At 37.6% G+C, this 21,534-nt stretch overlaps 1 protein-coding gene across 5 annotated transcripts in view; it reads left to right on the top strand.

Annotated features, from left to right (window-relative positions):
- The window catches only part of CYSLTR2 (cysteinyl leukotriene receptor 2), a 61,870-nt gene that overhangs the window by 22,991 nt on the left and 17,345 nt on the right, over positions 1 to 21,534 (top strand). For 3 of the 5 annotated variants that reach the window (XM_037800537.1, XM_037800539.1, XM_037800540.1), the window contains one exon: positions 9,575 to 12,391. The exons of 1 other annotated variant lie outside the window; for it this stretch is intronic. In XM_037800537.1, the coding sequence (XP_037656465.1) occupies positions 9,575 to 10,619 (1,045 nt within the window). In that variant the 3' untranslated portion in view covers positions 10,620 to 12,391. Of the gene's footprint in view, positions 1 to 2,188; positions 2,227 to 9,574; positions 12,392 to 21,534 lie in introns of those variants that run through there. One more of the 5 variants, XM_037800541.1, reaches the window with a different exon arrangement.

The following is a 21,534-nucleotide window of genomic DNA, read 5'->3' as shown; positions in this document are numbered from 1 at the left end:
AAAGAGGCAACCAAACACAAGACTCTTTTTCTTCAGGTGAGGCAAGGAGAGTGTTTGGGTTAGAGAATTACAGCAGAGGATAGTGATGTGTAAAGGGGAAGCAACAAAACCACAGAAGAGGTTAGGTGGCTAGTGGAGGCTCCTGAGTTATTTCTATCAACAAAAGAGTCCATAGAGTGGGGCAAGTATTAAGTTTAGTGGAGACCCTAGAACTAGGTTGACTAAGGCTTTCCTCAGACTTTGTCACCGTGGCCATAGCACTTAGACGAGGTGGCCTTGCCTTGGCTACCGGATCTAATGCAAGACAGAAATAAAGTTCAGGTGTCCGATGTGTTTGAGTCAGAACTGCCAGTGCTTGTTCAGGCTTTTCGTGACAAAAAGGGATAAAGGGTTTGTGAATCTAGAATCTTAGAAAAAAAATTTTTGATAGACAGTTATAGCAGTATTTATGCTTAAATATGAGCACTCTTCTTTTAATGCAGAAAGTATATAATACCTGAAAGATATTTATATTAGCATGGTTTGCTTAAGTATAATCAACTTAGGGAAATCAACTTTCTTTTTCATTTATCATTTTTAAATATTAAGCTCAGTTTACAAAGAGTTTTGTAATTAACTCATTAAATTAAGAGTTCTTAAATTAATTAAAATTCAAAGGATTTAAAAAGAAACATAATTATTCCTGCTGACCTTCTTTCATTAGATGAAAGAGCAAATTTTGTGATACCTAATGGCCATTGTGGCAAATCCAAAGGTAGTTTAGGCAAAAAAGACATATTAATTACCTTTTATTCTGAATTTGGGGACTGAAGTTGGAAATGGAAGAATCAAGAATAATTATTTGAGGAGAAAAAATATAAGTCATAAGTATCTTAAGTCAAGAAATGATAACACAAAGCAATTAACAATAGTTATTAGGAACTTAATTTAAAAAAAAAGGAATACATACACATAATCTCATTCAAAGGCATTTGCATATTTTGTTTTTATATGTTTATATATTATTATACTAAGAAATAAGTTTCAATATTATATTTGGTGACCGATGTTTTGTAACTGTTTCTTCTTTAGAAACTGTCTAGGCATCTGAAGATTATTAATTAATTTAGCTGTTTGTCTAAGGTCTTAGGTTAAGATATTACAATTTTAGTTAATACATTAAATCCTTACGATTTTTAGCTTGGTAGAATTTCACAAAATTAAACCTTAAAAAGGCATTCATTATTATCATTCATTTCAGTTGAATACAATTTTATATGCATACTTTTAAATTTCAAACAAGTTATGGAAAGAGTTAAATCTTACTTAACTCATAAAACCAAAGTAAGAAATTCAGGAAGTTTAATTAAAAGAAATTTAACCCTGGCCTTGTACAAACAAAGCAAAACATTGTGCTAACATTAGACTGTATTTTAAGCTAGTTTTTCAAGATTCTGAATCATACTATAAACTTTATCTTCTTTTAACTTGAAGATAAAGCCTCTGCTTCTGTTTTCGTAACTAAAGTAATAAAGGTTGTTACACAAAATACTTTTAATGTCCACAAAAAGTATCACAGTTTAACTATTTTTTTCTTTCTTTCAGGCATTTTTGATGGTTTGTCTGGACTAGATATTCATAGAATGTGAATATAACAAAATGAATGACTGTTTTGGTGAATTAATCTTTGGTTTCCCAGGAGAGTGAATAATAGAGAAGGAGAAACAGGAAAAAAATAAATAAAAATAAAAGAGAGCCTGCTTTAGACAAATAAGAAATGAACACTCCAAAAGGCCAATTATGGTCCCTCTGAAAGGAGAAGAAAAAATGTTTATATATAGAAGAATTTTGAACTATACACACAAAATTGAGTGACATTAAAGTTGGTTTAGACAATAACTCAGGCCCTGGGCAATTTTATCAAAAGTCTGTTTAAAAAGCCAGCATTTGTTAATCACCAAAGTATGGAAACAAAACAGAGGGCTATCTTTGGCATTAAACAAAAGGATCTCTCTTAGACAAATGAGATAAACAATCTCCTCTTGAAGCTTTCTTCATGCTTTGTTCTTAGGGACCTTTCAAGTAAGCTATCTTGTTTAAGTCAAAAATTCCCCGAAGTGGCCACTGCAATTCCAAATTGTTCCTGGTGAAACTGTTCGCGTTGCAGAGGTAAGCATGCACATTTGTGTTACAGCGAGAAAACCTGAAGGATGCAGGTACCTGGCCTGGGAGAAGTGCCATTTTAGGGTAAGAAGACCCCAGAAGAGTTGCAATGGCATGTCTGTAGGGGTGGGATTTGTCTGGCCTTGTGTCTCTGGAATTTGGGCAAATGTCAGTTATCTCCCATCTAGGCTGGAAAAACGAGTCAAAGCAGCTTGCAGAGTCACAAAGATAAGATAGAGAAAATCCTTAGAAGTGTTGAAAGGGTGGCCTGATGCAGAGTTTCTCCAGAGGACACAGTTTGTCCAAAGGATGCTTGTCCTGATTCCTCAGCCCAGGGAGCCCCCTTGAGGACAACTTACTGAGCTTTTGGCCATTCTTTCCCTTTAGAGTCTTCCTCTTAAACCCAAAGACCACTCAAGACTGTAGACAGATGGTAAGAAAGGTGTTAGCAGGCTAGGAAACAACTTTATCACTTTATCAGATTTACAGATGTGAGCAGATAACTGAAAGGTATCAGAGGATTTATTCCTGGGAAAAGAAAAGAAACATATCACTGAAGGTTCTCAACAAAATATCAGAGCTCAATTAAGTGTGGACTTATCTCCAGCCATGGCAGGGGTTTCAATGTGTACCCTTCTACTGAGTTCAAGACAGAGAGGGGGTTCAGGTGAATCTCAGGGGACTTCCATTTCTGTCAATGTCCTCCAGCCAAAGTCTACCAGGAGCACAGCTGTAGCTGAAAAAGTTGGGTTTATTACTCATTGCAGTGGGGCTCCTGAGAGCTCTCTCTTGTCCTCCTTGGGATCATCTCTCCAAAGTTACCAAGGAACAATTCCCAATTTCTCTCTTCATTACTATTCTGGGTCGATGTGTCCTTTGTCATCTTAAACTTCTCCTGAAATGCTTACAGGTTGGGGAAGAATGGGAGGGGGAGATGTGGGCAGGGGGCCTTTCACAATCACACACACAAAAGGCCCACCTGAGTATTTTTCTGAAACACTAACTATTCAGCAGTAGTTTCTGGATGGAATTCTGCAGTCATTCTAGGGCATCCTGCTCAAACCATAGCTAGCTTTCTTTTTTAATTAAACTTTGCATTTTGAGATCATTGCAGAGTTCCATGTAATAGAAATAATGGAAGGAGAAATAAAAAAAAAAAATAGAACAACAACAAAAAAAGAAGTATTACAGCAATCCCTGCACCCTTTCCTTCATTGTAACATCTTTTAATTTGGGGTCCAATATCACAACCATGACACTGGCATCAATACAGCGAAGATACAGATCATTTCTATCACCACAAAGATCCCTCATGCTTCCCTTTTATAGTCACATCCACTTCCCTCCCACCTCCACCACCTTCTCAATCTTTGACAACCATGAATTGGTTCCTTGTTTCTATCATTTTTTCATTTCAGGGTTGTTATGTAAATGGAATCATGCGGTATGCAACCTCGTGAGACTGGCTTATTTTCACTTAGCATAATTTCCTGGAGACTCATCCAAGTTATTGTTGTATGAATAGTTCATTTTATTTTATTGCTGAGTAGTATTCCATTGCATGTCTGTACCACAGTTTGTTTAGCCATTCACCCACTGGACTTGGGTTGGCAATCATAGCTAAAGCTGCAAAAACATTTGTGTATTGGTTTTTGTGTGGACATACGTTTTCATTTCTCAGGGGTAGATGGATACCCAGGAGTACAATCGAGGGACCGTATGGCAGTTCACATTTAGTTTTTAAGAAACTGCTGAATTGTTTTCCAGAGTGATTGTATCATTTCACACTATCAGCAGCAGTGGATGAGTGATCCAGTTTCTCTGGATCTTCATAACCCTTTGCTGTTGTCACTATTTTTGCTTTAGCTTTTCGAGTAGGTGTGCACGATACCTCACTGTGGTTTTAATTTGCATTTAATTGCATTGGCTAAGGGTATTGAACACCTTTTCAGGTGCTTGTCTGCCATCTATACATTCTCTGAAATGTCTCCTTTTGTCTTCTGCCTATTTTTAATTGGATTTTTTTCCTGTTAAATTTTGAGAGATCTTTATATATCCCACATACTTGTCCTCTATTGTCAGATATGTGGTTTGCAAATATTTTCTCCCAGTCTGTACCTTGTCATTTTTTCATGTTTAACAGAGTCTTTCACAGGGAAAAAAGTTTTTCATTTTGATGAGGTCCAATGTATCAATTATTCCTTTGTAGATTGTGTTTTTGGTTTCAAGTATAAGAACTCTGCCTAGCCCTAAATCCCAAATATTTTCTCCTATGGTGCTATTTTTTTAAAAAAAAATTAATAGATTTTATTTTGGGGGAACAGTTTTAGGTTTACAAAAAATTGTGCAGAAAGTACTGAGTGCTCCCATTTACTCACCTAACACCCACCACCACCACCACCAGTTTCCCTTTTATTGACATCTTGCATTAGTGAGGCACATTTGTTAAAATTAATGAACCAATATTGATACATTGCTAGTAAGTAAAGGCCATAGTTTGCATTAGGGTTTCGCTCTGTTGTACGGTTCTATAGGTTTTGATAAATGCTCAATGCCATGTATCCGCCATTGCAGTATCATATAGAATACTTTCACTGTCCTAAAAATCCCCTGTGCTCTACCTTCTCATCCCTCACTCCCCCTGAAACCCTGGCAACCACCAATCTTCCCACTGTCTCTATATAGTTTGGCCTTTTCCAAATGTCATGTAGTTGGAATCATGCAGTATGTAGCTTTTTCAGGCTAGCTTTCTCCAGTAACCAATATGCATTTAAGGTTCTCCCATGTCTTTTCAGACCTGGATAGCTCTTCCTTTTCATCTATCAATAATACTCCATTGTGTAGATGCATCACAGTTTTTATTATCCATTCACCTATTGAAGAACATCTTGGTTGCTTCCAATTTGGGGCCATTATCAGTACAGCTGTAGGTTTTTGTGTGGACCTAAGTTTTCAACACATTTGGGTAAGGACCTAGGAGCGCAATTGTTGGATCATATGATAAGCCTATGCTTAGCTTGTAAGAAACTGCCAGGCTGTCTGCCTCAGTGGCTGTACCCTTTTGCACTTCCACCGGCAATGAATGAGAGTTCTCGTTGCTCCATATCCTCATCAGAATTTGTTGTTGTCAGTGTTTTGGATTTTAGCCATTCTAATAGGTGTATGGTGGTATCTCATTGTCTTAATTTGCAATTGCCTAATGAAATATGATGTTGAGCACCTTTTCATATGCTTATTTGCCGTATATATGTATATCTTCTTTGGTGAGGTGTCTGTTTAGATCTTTTGCCCATTTTTCCATTGCTTATTTTCTTATTGTTGAGTGTTGTGGCCTTTTTATATTTTGGACATAAGTGTTTTATCAGATATGTGTTTTGAAAATATTTTCTCACAATCTGTGACTTGTCTTTTCATTCTCTTAACAGTCTTTTTCACAGAGCAGAAGTTTTAAATTTTAAGGAAGATCCACTTACCAATTTTTATTTTCATGTATAATGCTTTTAGTGTTATGTCTAAAAAGTCACCACTAAATCCAAAATGACCTAGAATTTCTCTTTTGTTATCTTCTAGAAGTTGCACAGTTTTGAATTTTACAGTTAAGTCTATTACCCATTTTGAGTTAAATTTTGTGGACAGTGTAAGGTCTGTGTCGAGATACTTTTTTTTTTTTTTTGGTATGTTAATGTCTGGTTGTTCCAGCACCATTTGTTGAAAAGGCTATTCTTTCTTCATTCAATTGCCTTTGCTCCTTTGTCAAAGATCAATTGACTATATTTGTGTGGGTCTATTTCTGAGTTCTCTGTTCTGTTCCACTGAACTATTTGTCTATTATTTTGCCAATACCACACTTTATTGATCACTGTAGCTTTATAATAAGTATTACAGTCAGGTAGTCTCAGTCCTCCAACTTTGTTCTTCACTATTGTGTTGGCTATTCTGGGCCTTTTGCCTTTCCAAATAAGCCTTAGAATCAGCTCATTGATATCCACAAAATAACTTACTGGGATTTGGATTGGGATTGAATTGAATCTATGGATCACATTGGGAATAATTGACATCTTAATAATATTGTCCTCCTATCCCTGAGCATGGAATATGTCTCCATTTAATTAGACTTTGATTTCTTTCATCAACATTTTGTAGTTTTCTGCATACAAGTCAAGTGCATGTTTTGTAAAAGTTATGCCTAGGTATTTCATTTTATTTTTGAACAGTTGTAAATGTTACTGTATTTCTAATTTCAATGTCCATATGTTCATTGCTAGTATTAGAAATACACTTGATTTTTAGGTTTACCTTGTATCTGGGACCTTGTTAAACTCACTTGTGAGTTCTAGGAGTTTTTTTGGTAGATTTCTTGGGAGTTTTTTACGTAGATAATCATGCTATCTACAAAAAGGAAGTGTCTTCTGTTCTGTATGACTTTTATTTCTTTTTCTTGCCTTATTGCAGTGGCTAAAACTCCCAGCACTATGTTGAAAAAGAGTGGTGGACACAGACATCATTGCCTTGTTCCCAATCTTAGGGGCAAAATATTTAGTATTTTAACATTAATTATATGGCTAGATTTTATGTAGAAGTTGAGGAAGTTATCAAGTGCAGGAAATTCCCCTCTATTCCTGAAAGTTTTAATTGTAAATGGATTTTGAATTTTGTCAAATGCTTTCTCTGTATTGGTTGATATGATCATGTAATTTTTTTCTTCAGCCTGTTAATATGGATTATATGCATTGATTTTAGAACATTAAACCAGACTTGCATCCATAGTATAGACCCTACTTGGTAATGGTATATAATTCTTTTTATATATTGCTGAATTCTATTTGATAATATTTTGTTAAGGATTTTTGCATCTTACTTAAATGTTTGGTAGAATTCTACAGTCGTCCTGGAGTTTTCCTTTTTTGGGGAGTTTTAAATTACAAATTCAATTTTCTTAAAGTTGGAGAGCTATTCAAATGATCTATTTCATATTAGGTGAATTGTGGTAGTTAGTGTTTTTCTATGAATTAGTCTATTTAATCTAAGTTGTCAAAGTTATGTGTGTAGAGTCATTTATAGTTTTCCCTAATTAACTTTTTGTGTCTGATGTGTCTGTAGTGATATTCCCTGTTTCATTTCTGATAACGGTAGATTGTGTCTTTTTTTCCTTTGTCAGTACTGTTAGAAGTTTGTCAATTTTATTGATCGCTTCAAAGAACCAGCTCTTTGTTTCATTGATTCTCTCTGTTGTTTTTCTGTTTCGATTTCCTTGATTTCTGTGCTTATCTTGATCATTTCCTTGCTTCTGCTTGCTTTGGGTTTATTTTTCTCTTCTCATTCTAGATTCTTGAGTGGGAGCTTACATTATTTATTCAAGACTCTTCCTCTTTTCTAATATATACATTTAGTGCTATACAATTTCTTCACAGCAATGCTTTCACTATATCCCACAAATTTAGATACATTGTTTTTTTTTTAAATTAAATTCAGTTTTATTGAGATATATTCACATACCATACAATCATCCATGGTGTATAATCAACTGTTCACAGTACCATCATATAGTTATGCATTCATCACCCCAATCTATTTTTTAACATTTTCCTTACACCAGAAAGAATCAGACTAAGAATAAAAAATAAAAGTAAAAAAGAACACCCAAATCATCCCCCCCATTCCACCCTATTTTTCATGTAGGATACATTGTATTTTAATTTTCATTCATTTCAATGTGTTTTTTTAAATTTCTCTTGAGACTTCATCTTTGACCCATGAATTATTTAGAAGCATGATTTTTAATTTTGAAGTGTTTGTAAAATTTCCCATTATCTTTCTATTTTTTTTATTTCTAGTTTGATTCATTTGTGGTCAGAGAACACACTCTGTGATTTCAGTTCTTTCAAATTTGTTGAGGTTTGTACTATGGCTCCGGATGTGGTCTATCATAGGATATGTTCTGTGGGTACTAGAAAAGAATGAGTATTCTGACATTGTGGGGTGGATTGTTCTTTAAATGTCCATTAGATCCTGTTGTTTGATAGTAATTTTGAGTATCTATATATTCTTATTGATTTTTTTGTCTAGGTGTTCTAACAACTGATGAGAAAAAGTCTTGAAGTCACCAACTATAATTGTGGATTTGCCTGTTTCTCCTTTAGTTCTATCAGTTTCTGCTTCACATATTTTGCAGCTTTGTTGTTTTCAAATATACATCTCGGAATGCTGTATCTTCTTGGTGGATTAACCCTTTTATCATTATATATAATGATTTTATATTATCATTATAAAAGGGATTAACCCTTTTATCAGAGACTACCATGTCTCTGGTAATTTTTTTTTGCTCTGAGGTCTACTCTGGCATTAATAGACCCAATCCTGATTTTATTTGATTAAAGTTTGCATGATATATCTTTTTCCATCCATTAACTTTCATCCCTGCCTATATCTTTATTTAAAGTGAGTTTCTCACAGATAGTTGATAGTTAGGTCATGTTTTTTAATACACTTTGTCAACCACTGTCATTTAATTAGTTTATTTAGACCATTTATATTTAATGGAATTATTGATCATTAGGGCTAACAATTAATCTACAGTGTTCTTGAGTGTACCTGTTCTTATAACATTTTAGCTTTTTACATTATATATACATAACTTATAAAAGTCTACTTGTGTCATCATTTTACAAGTTTGAGTAAAGTGTAGAAAACTTACCTCTTTTATGTGACTTTATGCTCCCCCATTTATAGTATGGTTGTCTTAAATAATTTCTCTACATGCATTTAGAACAACATCAATGTTAAAATTTTCACTTCAACCCTCAAATATAATTTAAAAGCAAGCAATTTATGTATATTTTTGCTTACTGTGTTCTTTCTTTATTCTTGATATTCAAGGTTCTTTCTTTGATTGGTTCCTTTCTGTTTAGAAAGTGTCTTTTAGCCATTCTTTTAGGTTGATGTGTTGGCAACAAAATCTCTTAATTTTCCTTCATCTCAGAATGTCTTGATTTTCCCTTCATACCTGAAGGATATTTTTGCTGTATACAGGCCTCTAGATAGGCAATTCTTTTCTTTTAGCACTTGAAAACTTGTGTCACTTCCTTCTGGACTCTGTAGGTTCTGATGATAAATCTGCTGTCTGTTCAATTCAGGCTTCAGTGTCACCGGGAGGTACTCATGTTAATTTGGGAACCAGGCCAAACATTTCCTAAGTTTGAGTCTTCAGCTTCTGCCAAATTAATTCATGCTTATTATACATTTTATAAATCAGGAAATTTATCATGAAATATAAGGCAGTATGTAGTAAAGAATTAATTTTTCAACTTAAGTTTCAAAGCAAAACTAGTGTTTCTCACTATTTCATTAAAATCTAGAAAGATGTGAGCAGTGAGCAAGAAGGAAAAGAGCAATGCCAAAAAATAATGCTTGTGCCTGTTTCTTTTTAATCCAGCAAGGAGAGAAAACATACGTTCTTACCTGTGCCCCTCTTCTTAGCAAAAATGGAACTAAATGGCACCCTTGGCAATAACAACAAGAACTGCATAATTGAAAACTTCAAGAGAGATTTCTACCCCATTGTGTACCTGATCATATTTGTCTGGGGAGCCTTGGGAAATGGCTTTTCCATATTTGTTCTCCTGCAGCCTTATAAGAAGTCCACATCCGTGAATGTTTTCATGTTAAACCTGGCCATTTCAGATCTCCTGTTCACGAGCACACTACCCTTCAGGGTTGACTATTATCTGAGAGGCTCCCATTGGATATTTGGAGACCTGGCTTGCAGGATCATGTCCTACTCCTTGTACGTCAACATGTACAGCAGCATTTATTTCCTGACCGTGCTAAGCATTGTGCGCTTCTTGGCAACTGTTCACCCCTTCCGGCTTCTCCATGCCACCAGCATCAGGAGCGCCTGGATTCTGTGCGCGGTGGTTTGGATTTTCACCATGGCTTCCTCAACAATGCTTCTGAACAGCGGCTCTGAGCAGAAGGACAACGCCACTTTATGCTTAGAACTGAATAACAGTAAAATTGTTAAACTGAAGATCATGAACCATGTCGCCTTGGTGGTGGGCTTCCTGCTCCCGTTCTGCACTCTCAGCGTCTGTTACCTGCTCATCATCCGAGCCCTGCTGAAGGTGGAGGCAGGGCTGCGGGTTTCCCACCGGAAGGCCCTGATCACCGTCATCATAGCCTTGATCATCTTCCTCCTGTGCTTCCTGCCCTACCACATCCTGAGAACCCTCCACCTGGTCATATGGAAAGTGGACACGTGTGGAGACTGGCGGCATAAAGCCGTGGTCATCACCCTAACCTTGGCGGCAGCCAACAGCTGCCTCAACCCTTTGCTCTATTACTTTGCGGGGGAGAATTTCAAGGACAGACTAAGGACCACATTCAGAAAATGCCAGTCACGGAAGGCAAGGACAAAGTGCGGGTTTCCTGTTTGTTTGTGGTCGAAAAAGGAAACAAACGTGGAAGGCGTTATTATATGAGGCTTGTTCTCATTTCCTTGTATCCATCTTCATTCGCACATAGTCTCCAAGGGACCTTGTGTTTATACGGTTACACATCCCAGCATTTAATGGTTAATGCCGCTTTGTTACTAAGACCTGTGTCAAAGTTTAAGCCAGTTATGGTTTCAGTGGTTGAGTCTAAATGGGGGATGTAGGAGAAAAATCCTTATTAGAGCCTTGCGTGCTGAAATGTCAGATTGGGAGAAAAGTGCTGAGCATAGTGGATTGCTGTTTTTCATCAGATTCTGTACCAGATCCCTGGCCCAGCAGGGATGCTGAATTCCTAACTTTTAAGATGGCCCTCATGTCCCAGCTTCTCCAGCTCCACTCCCCTCTTCAACTCCCTGAGAGATGGCTATTGATCAAAGCTACTGCAGGACCCAGAGCAGATGAGCAGTGCATTCTAATAATTCGGGAGAAAGACTTCGATGGTGGAGCAGAAGGCTAACCCATAACTGAGCAAAGTCAAGGCTCCAAATGGGCACAGTGAGAGAAAATGGTGGAGAAGGATTGAGAAAAGAGAGAAAGCTGGTGAGAATTAGGGAGGAGAATAAATTTCATTTTTCACTGGACGAGGAGCTATCGTACACTGAAGGCAAGAATTTTCCCATTGCTTCTCTTTGGCCAGGGTGTTAGGAAGGATAGGAAGAGTAGGAGATGGACTTGAGGCTTTGCTCTAGCAGACAGAGGGAATGTGGGTGTGGGGAAAGAATAGGAAGCATGATTGTGTATCTCAGTTTTACTCCTTTGCTGCAGTTTTCACTCCTGCCAGTTAATCCACTGAGATGAATTAAAGCATAAAGGAGATAGCTTCATGGGTTTGTGTTGGGCACTCAGGGAAAGCATAGGGTTGAGGGCAAGTGCAAAGGTTGTTAAACCCCGAAATTCTATTAATATTTTGGCAGAACATGAGTGGAGAGGTGCTACCTTCCCCTTTGAGAGAGTGTAGAAAAGCACTGGATTGTCAAAGGGGACTTTTCTGTCCACTGAAACAAGGCTAAGGATATGACCAACAATTGAGTGCTGTCTCAAGGCTGGGCAGATTGTGCCAAGCACTTTACATTCATTGATCCCATCTAACTCTTCCCCCAAAGACCTAGGTTTCCATTTTATGGGTGAGGAAAGTGAACATCAAAGAAATGAAGATATAGTAGTGAGAGTTTTTAAAAACTCCTCTGGGCTGGGTGCTTTCCTTACCACCCACTGATGCAAGCCTCCAGAATGATTGTTGGAAGTTGAATGAGAGCCACCAGGCACAAGAGAAGAGAAGTTTCCTCTCTGCAGTTGTTGACTCCAGGCCCAGGGGAGGGTGAGGAGATGCTATTCTGAAGCGAGGGAAGGATTAAGTGAAAGTTTTCACACTAAACCAGAACCCCATTGCCTTTCCCTCACTCCGTAAGCAGAATGCCAACTGCCAGACTCCATCTCTGTCAAGGGCTGGAGGACCCTCCTGGGGGGAAACCCTTCAATCCAAGGAAAGGGCTGAAAGATGAAGTTGGGGATCCCCGACACTAATGCCGTCAACTTACAGTGACGCCAACAATATGACTGGCCCCTTCCACTCTTGGAAAGCACCTAATAAACCTTTTTGAGCCTCACTCTTAATTACGAACAACAGGTGAGAAGAACAGGAGAGAAGTTGGGGTGGAAGGATAGGGCAGAGACTTCTCTTTTCCTCTCGAGAACTATTTAATTGTCTAATCTGTGAATATGTATTATCAAAATAAAATTAAAATTAAGTTAAAATTAAATTTTAAAATTCAAATTCATTCTAAGTTTTCCAAGAAGTGAAGAAAGGAAAGGTCACCAAAAAGGGAAGCTAAACGCCTGCAGGAGAAAGGAAAGCTGGAAAGGACTAGACGTGGATTTGAGGCCTTGAGGGAAGCCCGTCCTGCCCCGCCTTGGGAAGGGGTTCATCTCTTGGCGTGAGGGGAATCACTTCCTGGGGTCAAAGGTGATTTGGTTTGTCAGTTAGGATATTTTTAGTTGCAAGAACAGAAAACCCAACTCCAAGTGTCTTAAACAGTGAGGGGATTTCATTACCTCATGTAACTGAACTGTGCAGGGGGAGGCTGACTTTCAGGCCCTGTTCAGTCAGGGCTCCTGTGATGTCTTCCTGGCCACGCGTTGGCCTGGTCCCATGGCTAGATGCCCTCATGGTACGAAGCTGGCTGCAAGCAGCCTGAGGCGACATGTTTGCTTCCTTTATCCAGGAGAAGAGAGAAGGCGTCTCCTACCCAAACCATCTAACAGAAGTCCAGGGCTCCGTTTTGACTGGACTTACCCAGATGGCACATCCACTCCTAAACTAACTTCCCAAGCGGGAAGGGATGGCTCTGGATGAGAAGGAAGAGTCCCCAGCTGGGGTGGGGGGTGGGGCCGACCCCTCTGAAGTCTCAGGTCTGGTAGCTGGCAGAGGAGTAAAATGGGGTTTGCAGAGGTGTTGAGGGAGAGGTGAGGTGGGGAGAGAGCATGGCCAGTCAGCCAGGGGTGGATGCCAGGCTTGGGAGGAAAATGTGGAGCTCTGAGAAGGTGGTGGCAGCTAAACTATGAGTTACATCGTCAAGTCACAGGGGTTTTCAAATGGCAATTGGAAACCTCAACAACTTTCCAAGGAAAGCTGGTAAAATAGCCCAGATAAAGTGGCAACAACCGAGAGCAACCAAGGTCTTTGGGATGAGTGATAATGGAGGGTTGTGAAATAGATTCTGCCAAAGATATGAGGATGTGAGTTAGTGTCTTTAAGTCTATGGTGTGTGTGTGTGTGTGTGTGTGTGTGTGTGTGTGTGTGAGAGAGAGAGAGAGAGAGAGAGAGAGAGAGAGAGAGAGAGAGAGTGACAGACAATGACTTATGTTTTCCAAGAATTTTCTTTTTTCCATCACAGCGAAGCCCCTGATTTGGTGAAGAATGTTGTCCCTGGGGAAGGAAACAATGAAACTCTTCGTTTACTGAAGTGAAAGTCAAGAGGGTCCCAGGGTTTTAGATACAGCAATTTTTGTTTAAGAGGTTAGGTATCCCCTCAAAAAAGTACATAAATCATTCGACGGGGAGAAAGGATTTTTGCTTGTAAACTTGGGTAGAATTATGATACTGGAATGGTGATGTTAAATGGGGACCTAAGAAGCAAATGCCATTCTATTTTGTAATTATTTCAAATGACTGATTCTTTGTTTTAGATTTAATTACGCTGATTTATTAATTGATTCCCAAATAAAGATGATGACCAAAAAGGGATCGTTGGGTTGGGGTGGGGGAGGATCGACAAGGCAGATGGCTTTCTATAGAGAATTCTGTCTTGAAATCGAGACCCTGCTTGGGTTGAGAGAAGGAGGGGGTGAAAGGGGTAATCCAGAGGATCTGGTGGTGGGATACCCTTACCCAAGGTCATTTCATCTCCCAGGAGAGAGAGGCAGCTAAAAGGCTAATGAAAGCCACAGGGAGAAATGTCACGAGAGAGGACTTGTCAAAAAGTTTGTATGTATTTTACAGGTTGAATAACTAAAAAGTGTATGATACATTTGAAAATGGTTAAAATGGGAAATTTTCAGTTGTTTATATTTTACCGCAATTAAAAAAAAAAGTATATGACACTTGAATAAGAATCTACATTCATCAAAGACATATCCCGGAAACAGGCTGATTTGCATGTGCATTGGAAAGGCCTCAGAAGGGTTGGCTGCATAATGTAACAAGGAGGCTGAATTCTGAGCCCAGGGACCTCCAGCCCCTCCAAAGACTCCCACACCCAAGTGTGGTGTGGACACAGCGGTGAAGGGAACATGCAACCTGGGTCCGTGGGCTGGTGTGGACAGATGGCTGATGACCAGGGGGGTGTCCCTGATGGGTTGGCTCACACAGGACCTCAGGACTTTTGCATATCTCTCAAGTTAAGGGAAATGAAACTGCTGCATAACTCACAAACAAGGGAAATTTTAAATGTCTGTTTAAATCTTCTGTCCATTTAAAAAATTTGGTTGTTCATTTTCTTATCATCAGGTTGTGAGGGATCTTTATCTATTTTCGATACCAGTCAGTAGTCAGATAGGTGTTGGAAAATATTTTCTCATGATTGTGGCTTGTATTTTCATTTTCTTACCAATGTCTTAAAAGACAGAAGTTTTAAATTTTGTTGAAGCCCAATTTATCAATATTTTCTTGGCTGATTTGTGCTTTTTTTTTTTTGTCCTAAGAAATCTTTCCTTACCCTGAGGGTGCAAGGAATTTCTCCCATGTTTTCTTTTAGAAGTTATATAGTTTGGATTTTACATATAGGACTATGAGCCATCTTGAATTAAGTCTTGTTTGTGAAGCAATGTAAGGGTGAAGGTGATTTTGTTGTTATTGTGATTTAGTATATGAATATTCAGTTGGTCCAGCATCATTTGTGGAAAAGAGTATCCTTTCTCCATTGGATAGTTGGGCACATTTGTCAAAAATCAGCTGAGACCAAATATATGTTTGTCTATTTCTAGATCAGTAATACAGTGGTAAGTCTCTAAATCAGGTGAGTCCTCCAACTTTGTTTAACTTCTTGCATATATTTTAATTCCTTTGTTTCTTCACGCTGCATTGTAGATAAATTTCTAATGCAATTTTCATGTTCTCTAATTCTCTGCTCTACTGTGTCCAATCCTGAGTTTATACAATTGAGAGGGTTTTTTTTTATTTCTATGACTATATCCTTTTATTTCCAAGATTTCTAATCATTTTTTTCTCCTATCCAAAATGCTTTGGCTTCCCCAGATATTGTTTTACAAAATTAATTTCATTTGGACTTCCTCTAGGAGCCAATTGTTGATCTTCTTGAATGTCGTTCTTTGTTCCAGAGTTGGTTTGCAGGCTTATTTTTAGTGGAAGGTTTACGTGTGTGTGTGTGTGTGTGTGTGTGTGTGTGTGTGTGTGTGTTTGCTTTGTTTTTTCTTTGTTTAAGTTGCCTTTCCATCTGTCTCACTCTTCCCCAGATTTGGCCCACTCTATGTGGTGGTTTAATAGCTGCATTCACTTGGGCCACTGGTTCTCTTTCTGGAATCACATTTTATAATGACATTTAGGTGCTCATATCACAAGTCAATATTGGGAATTTTGCAGCTCCAGTCACCAAAGCAGCCCATGATTCGGCTCAGATCCTGTCTCAAGCTATTATCTATGGCTTCCCACGTCCCTAGGTCCAGATGCTACCAGTTCCCTAGCTACAGGTAGTGTTGTACAAGGTGTTTGATTTTTTAAGTTGCACATGCCAACATCTGTATTGAGCAGTCTCACCCTGTCCACATCTCAAGTCCCCTTGGCCCTGCAGGAGTCAAACTCCCATTTACCATGACCTGTATCTCACTCGAGGGGTCACCAGTTTGTGTTTCTGCTCAATTTCTGGTCTGTTGAGAAGTTTGCCTCAGTTTTTGAGCCTATTTGTGTCTTTTTGGTTTTCTATTTTTATATTGTATGTACTAGTACTACATGTTGGAACAGAAAAGTCTCATTAAAGTCTGACATTATGATGCCATTATGACAAGAAGTTCTCATTGATCCTCTACTGAATTGTTAGTCTTTTCTGATTGCAAGATATTTCATACAAACAAAAAGTTGTGAATAACATACATGCACATATTAAAGAGGAATGAAATTGTTACCTCTGTCTTACTCCTTGTCTTAAGAAATAGGGTATCACTAGTACCAGAACATTATTCTGAACTTCATGTTAATGATTCTTTGCTTTTATTTATAATTTTACCACAAAAACATATCCCCAAGAAAAATATTATTTATTTTTGTATGTTTTTCGTTTTCTATAAATGGATTAGAATAGTAACTTAATTTTTTCCATTCAGCTTTATATTTTTGAGATCCAATCATGATGTTGTTGCTTCTATGAATGTAACACAATTTAATTATCCATACTTCTATTAGTGGAGACTTATGCCATTACAATGCTACTATGAATATTCTTATACAAGTCTTTCAATGCACATAAGTAAAAGCTTTTCCAGATTATACACATAGAAGTGTGCTCATGATCAACATTTGTAGGTAATGCCCAACTTTTTCCCAAATTTTTTTTTGTTTTTTTACCAAGTCATACCCCCACCAGCATGGGAAACCCCTGGATCCATCTCCTTGGAAGCAATTAAGACGGTCAGATATTTCCCTGTTTATTATCTGGTGCATTTCAGGTGAATATCATGATTTTCATATAAATAAAACTTGGAGAATTGATCACCAGTAAACCCTCACTAAAGGGAATTCTCAGGTTGTACTTTTGGCAAAAGAAAAATGATAACAGATAGACAATCTGAGATGTAAGAAGGAATGGTGAGCAAAGATTTGGATAAATATGTGTGTAAATCTAGAATTCTTAGTTGATAGCTGAGTTGACTGTCTTCTGCATTTGTGGCTGCTGCTGCTAAGTCAGCTATCCAATTGCCATTTCTTTGATAATAATTACTATCATTTGTTAATTTAAGTTAGTCTTCTAGGAAATTTGTGTGCATTTTTTCATTTAATGCAAGAAACTGAAAATATTAATCCTATTTTACAGATGTGGAAACTGAGGTGTAGTGAGGTGAAGAAACTTGCGAAAATGTATTGTAACCCAGTCAGTACAGTTCCAGAGCTCATGCTCTTATCTACCAGACTTGATAAATACTTGACATTATACTACATTATACTTTTATCTATTACACTAAGTCTATTATAGTATGATACTGTATCATTGAGGAGCTCTCTTTCCTTTCTGGCTGACTTTATGATCTTTTCTTTATCTTTTGTGTTCTGAGGTTTTACTATGATGTGTTGAGGTATAGATTTTTTATTTATCCTGCTTTGGATTCATTAAGCTTCTAGCATCTCAGGTTTGATGTCTTACAACTGTTCTGGAAAATGCTCAATCATTATCTGTCCAAATGTTACCTTTGTATCAGTCCCCCTGTTATCTCCTCTGGCACTTCAATTAGACATATGTTATACCTTTTCTTTTCTTTTTTTTTTCCTGGAATATTTAAATAAATTTTGCACATCAATATTAAAATAACAAAAAATGGAAGAAAAAAAAAAACAGTACACAGGCACTTACTAAAAGAAGAAATCCAACTGGTCTGTTAACATGTAAAGGTACTCATTTTCATAAATGATCAGGGAATTTCATTTAAAACCACAATGAGATACCACTATAAGTCCACCAGAATGGCTAAAATTAAGATGTCCAACAGTATCAAGAGTTGAAGTAGAAATGTTTGCTTGTGGGAATATAAATTGGTACAACCATTTTGGCATTATTTAATAAAGTTGAAGAATGTTTACCTTATTCCAAGCAATTCTATTCCTAGATATATACCCTGAAATATGGGTCAGCAGACTGGGGCTCTCAGACCAAATATAGCCTACCGTCTGTTTTTTTTTTTTAAATAATTCAATTTTATTGAGGTATATTCACATACCATACTTTCATACAAAGCATACAATCAATTGTACACAATACCACCACATAGTTGTGCGTCCGTCACCAAAATTAATTTTTGAACATTTTCATTACCACACACACAAAAGTAAGAAGAATAAAAATTAAAGTAAAAAAGAACAATTAAAGTAAAAAAGATCACTGCTTTTTTTTTTTTTTTTGCCTCTGTTTTTCTACACATCCATACACTGGACAAAAGGGGGTTGTGAAAGGAAATGAAATAAGTTTCAGTGGCTGAGAGATTTCAAAAGGAGCCGAGAGGTCACTCTTGTGGGCACTCTTACACACAATATAGACAACCCTTTTTAGGTTCTAAAGAATTGGAGTAACTAGCAGTAAATACTTGAAACTATCAAACTACAACCCAGAACCCTTGAATCTTGAAGACGATTGTATAACAGTGTAGCTTATGAGGGGTGACTGTGTGATTGGGAAAGCCATGTGGATTATACCTTTTCATTCTATTCTCCATGTCTTTTAGTTTCATTTATATATTTTCCATCTCTTTTTCTCTCTGGGTTGCATTCAGGATAATTTATTCAGATATATATTTCAGCTTACTAATTTTCTCTTCAGCTATGTTTAATCCATTGTTAAACCCATGTTTTGTATTTTTAATTTCAATCATTTTACTTTTCATTTCTAGAAACTATTTTCTTTCAAAGTGACATGGCTGTAATTTATGGTTTCTTGCTTTTGTTAATCTCTTAAGCCTCTTCTTTATTTATTGAAATGTACTTATTTTATACTCTGTGCCTGATATTCCATCATAAAGTCTTTACCAGTCTGATTCTGCTGTTTATCATTTCTGCTGACTCCCACCTATGGTAACAATATTTTTTGTGAATTCTGGGCCTCTATTCTTGGGAACTTTATCAATGGTAATGATTTGAGTCTTTTATTGATTTTCTTGCCTGGCTCTTGAGTGAATTATAATCCTGGGACCACATTAAATTAACTTCACTACTTAATTTTTTTTTAACTTGACAGGTGGTACAAATTCTGACCATAACTGCCCCAAGAATCAGCTTAAAATTAAAAAGTTTCAGGAGAGACTTTCTTTCCTCTTCACCTGCTACCAGCGTCCATTGCTGTTTCCTTCTGTATGATAGACTTGTTTCTCATACACCTTTTTTTTTTACTGGGAGTAGAGCCTACAGGGTTCTAGCTTTATTTAGGGGTAGAGTAGATCATCTCCAAAACTGGTTCCTCAGAATCCTTTCTCTCCCTTTAAGTGCATGCAGCTGATCACACCAAGAGGTAGAATCTAATTCCCCTCTTCTTGAGTTGGGCTGGACTTAATGATTTGTTTAACCAGTAGGAGATAGCAGAGAGACATTCTGGGACTTCTGAGTTAGGTTCTAACAAACCTTATGGCTTCTGTCTCGGCCTCTTGGAATATTTCTATTGGGACGCTCCCTCTTGAAACTCAACACCATGCTGTGAAAAGACCAAACTACCCAGAGAGGCAACATGCAGATGCTTTGATCAACAACCTCAGCTGGGTGCCCAGCCAACAGCCAGGGTCAACTGCCAGCCCTGTGAGTGAGTCCTCCTGGGTGACAGCCCAGCCAAGCTTTCAGATAACTCCAGCTCCAGCCTTCATCTTGATTGCCATCACATGAGTCTCCCCCAGTGAGCACTGGCCATCTGAGTCCAATCAACCTATAGAATGTGAAAGAAAATAGTAAGTTGTTGTGTCACACAACAGGAAGTCTTCCACTAGACTTTCCATCTTGGGTGGGATCTAGGCTTATTGGACACTTTCCCTCATCCCAGGAAATCATCAAAACAGCAACTCACATTCATTAGAGTTTAGAAAACACTCAGGGTGAAAATAGTCATTGATACTCTCTTACTTGTCGGGGTTCACACTTCTACTTTGTTTTTGACCTCTCTGGGATTTCTTCTTTTTTGTGCATTCTGATGTGCACTTAAAAATTAAAAATATATAGTTTTTATCAGTTCAGAATTTGAGGGAATATCTTCCTCCACACTATCAGAGATTAAAGTCTTTTAGCTTCTTTGTATAAAGGGAAATGAGGTTCAGCACTCTCTGGGACTTAGGTATGAATCTGAGGTATGCTTCCCTAGTGAGAATGCCTATCTCCACTCACATTTCAACCTCCTTCACTTCAGCTTCTGTTTCCAACACTGAATTCACCAATAACCTCCATGTTGTCAAACCTAATGGTGCCTCCCTTGACCTCATTTTACATGATCTTGCTAATGCCTTAGACCTAAAGCACATACACAAAATACCAAGACATAAGTTAGAAAGCAATGGGCACCATAAGCAATGTAAGGATGACGTACCAGTGGAGCACAGAGAAGGGAGAATCCCAATTCAAGTGATGACTTCATAGGAAAGGGGCTATTTGGATTGGTTTAGCATGCAGAAATTAAAGAAGGGGAAAGGGAAGGGGATTTCTTTTAAGGGACATGGACAATGACCCACAAAAATTTAGTACATTTCTGAAAATTGTGAACCCTCTGATGTGGACCAGTGGGTTTAGAGGTTCCTTGGGGGGAAGTGGTAACATAGAAAGACTGTGAGAGCATATCAGACTGGACCATGGAGGACAGCCAATGTCATGCTAAGAGGTGTACTGCAATGAGGAAGCAATGGAGAACCATGGAAGACTTCTGAGGGGAGTAATGCAATGTCTAGGGCCATGTATCAAGAGTCATTACTCTGGAAGGAAAGTATAGACTGGATTTTCAATATAAGTATAGAAACATGTTCTAAAACTAAACAAAATTTATTCTTGAATATCTTCAATTGTGTATGACTCATTCTCTCTTCTCCACTAAAGGAGATGAGCACAAATTAATTTTATTAGGTCTTCCTGCAAGGAAATGCTTTAAGTCTTTGAGCACTGAAGCCATTCACTTTGGAAAAAATCTATGACTTCACTAGTCCTCAGATTACCTTACTCTGGCTACACCTGGTCTTGTGATTTTCAGTTTTGGCTGAATCAACTCTTTAGCTTATAAAAATATTCACATCTGGGAATTATTCTTGAATATATTTGTGGTCTGACTTGATTATCTGTGCTTTCTGAAAGCTTCACTGGTGATTCTGATGGTGTAGATTTTTATATCCTCTTCTCAGAACTTTACAAATCTCCAACTACCTTTGTTGATTATTTTTACAAACAGTTCTCTATTTCAAATTTGAATATACTCAAAAGTAGTTTCTTACTATATGACTTTTTGTCGAGGGAAAATATAAATCTGAAAAAGTTTGCTTATACTGGAGAGAGCATTTTTACGAGGAGTCAAATGAGTTGAAATCTAGCCTTGGCTCTGACACGTTCAGGCTATATGAACTTGGGCAAATGACAGCATTATTTGCCTTAATTTTCACATCTGTAAAATGGAAATCACAATACCTGCTCCATCTATCTTGCAAAATAGTCATGAGAACCAAGTAAAATATT

This window comes from Choloepus didactylus, chromosome 12, assembly GCF_015220235.1.
Source record: "Choloepus didactylus isolate mChoDid1 chromosome 12, mChoDid1.pri, whole genome shotgun sequence".
NCBI lineage: Eukaryota > Metazoa > Chordata > Mammalia > Pilosa > Megalonychidae > Choloepus > Choloepus didactylus.
This window is presented reverse-complemented; position numbering and strand designations above follow the sequence as displayed.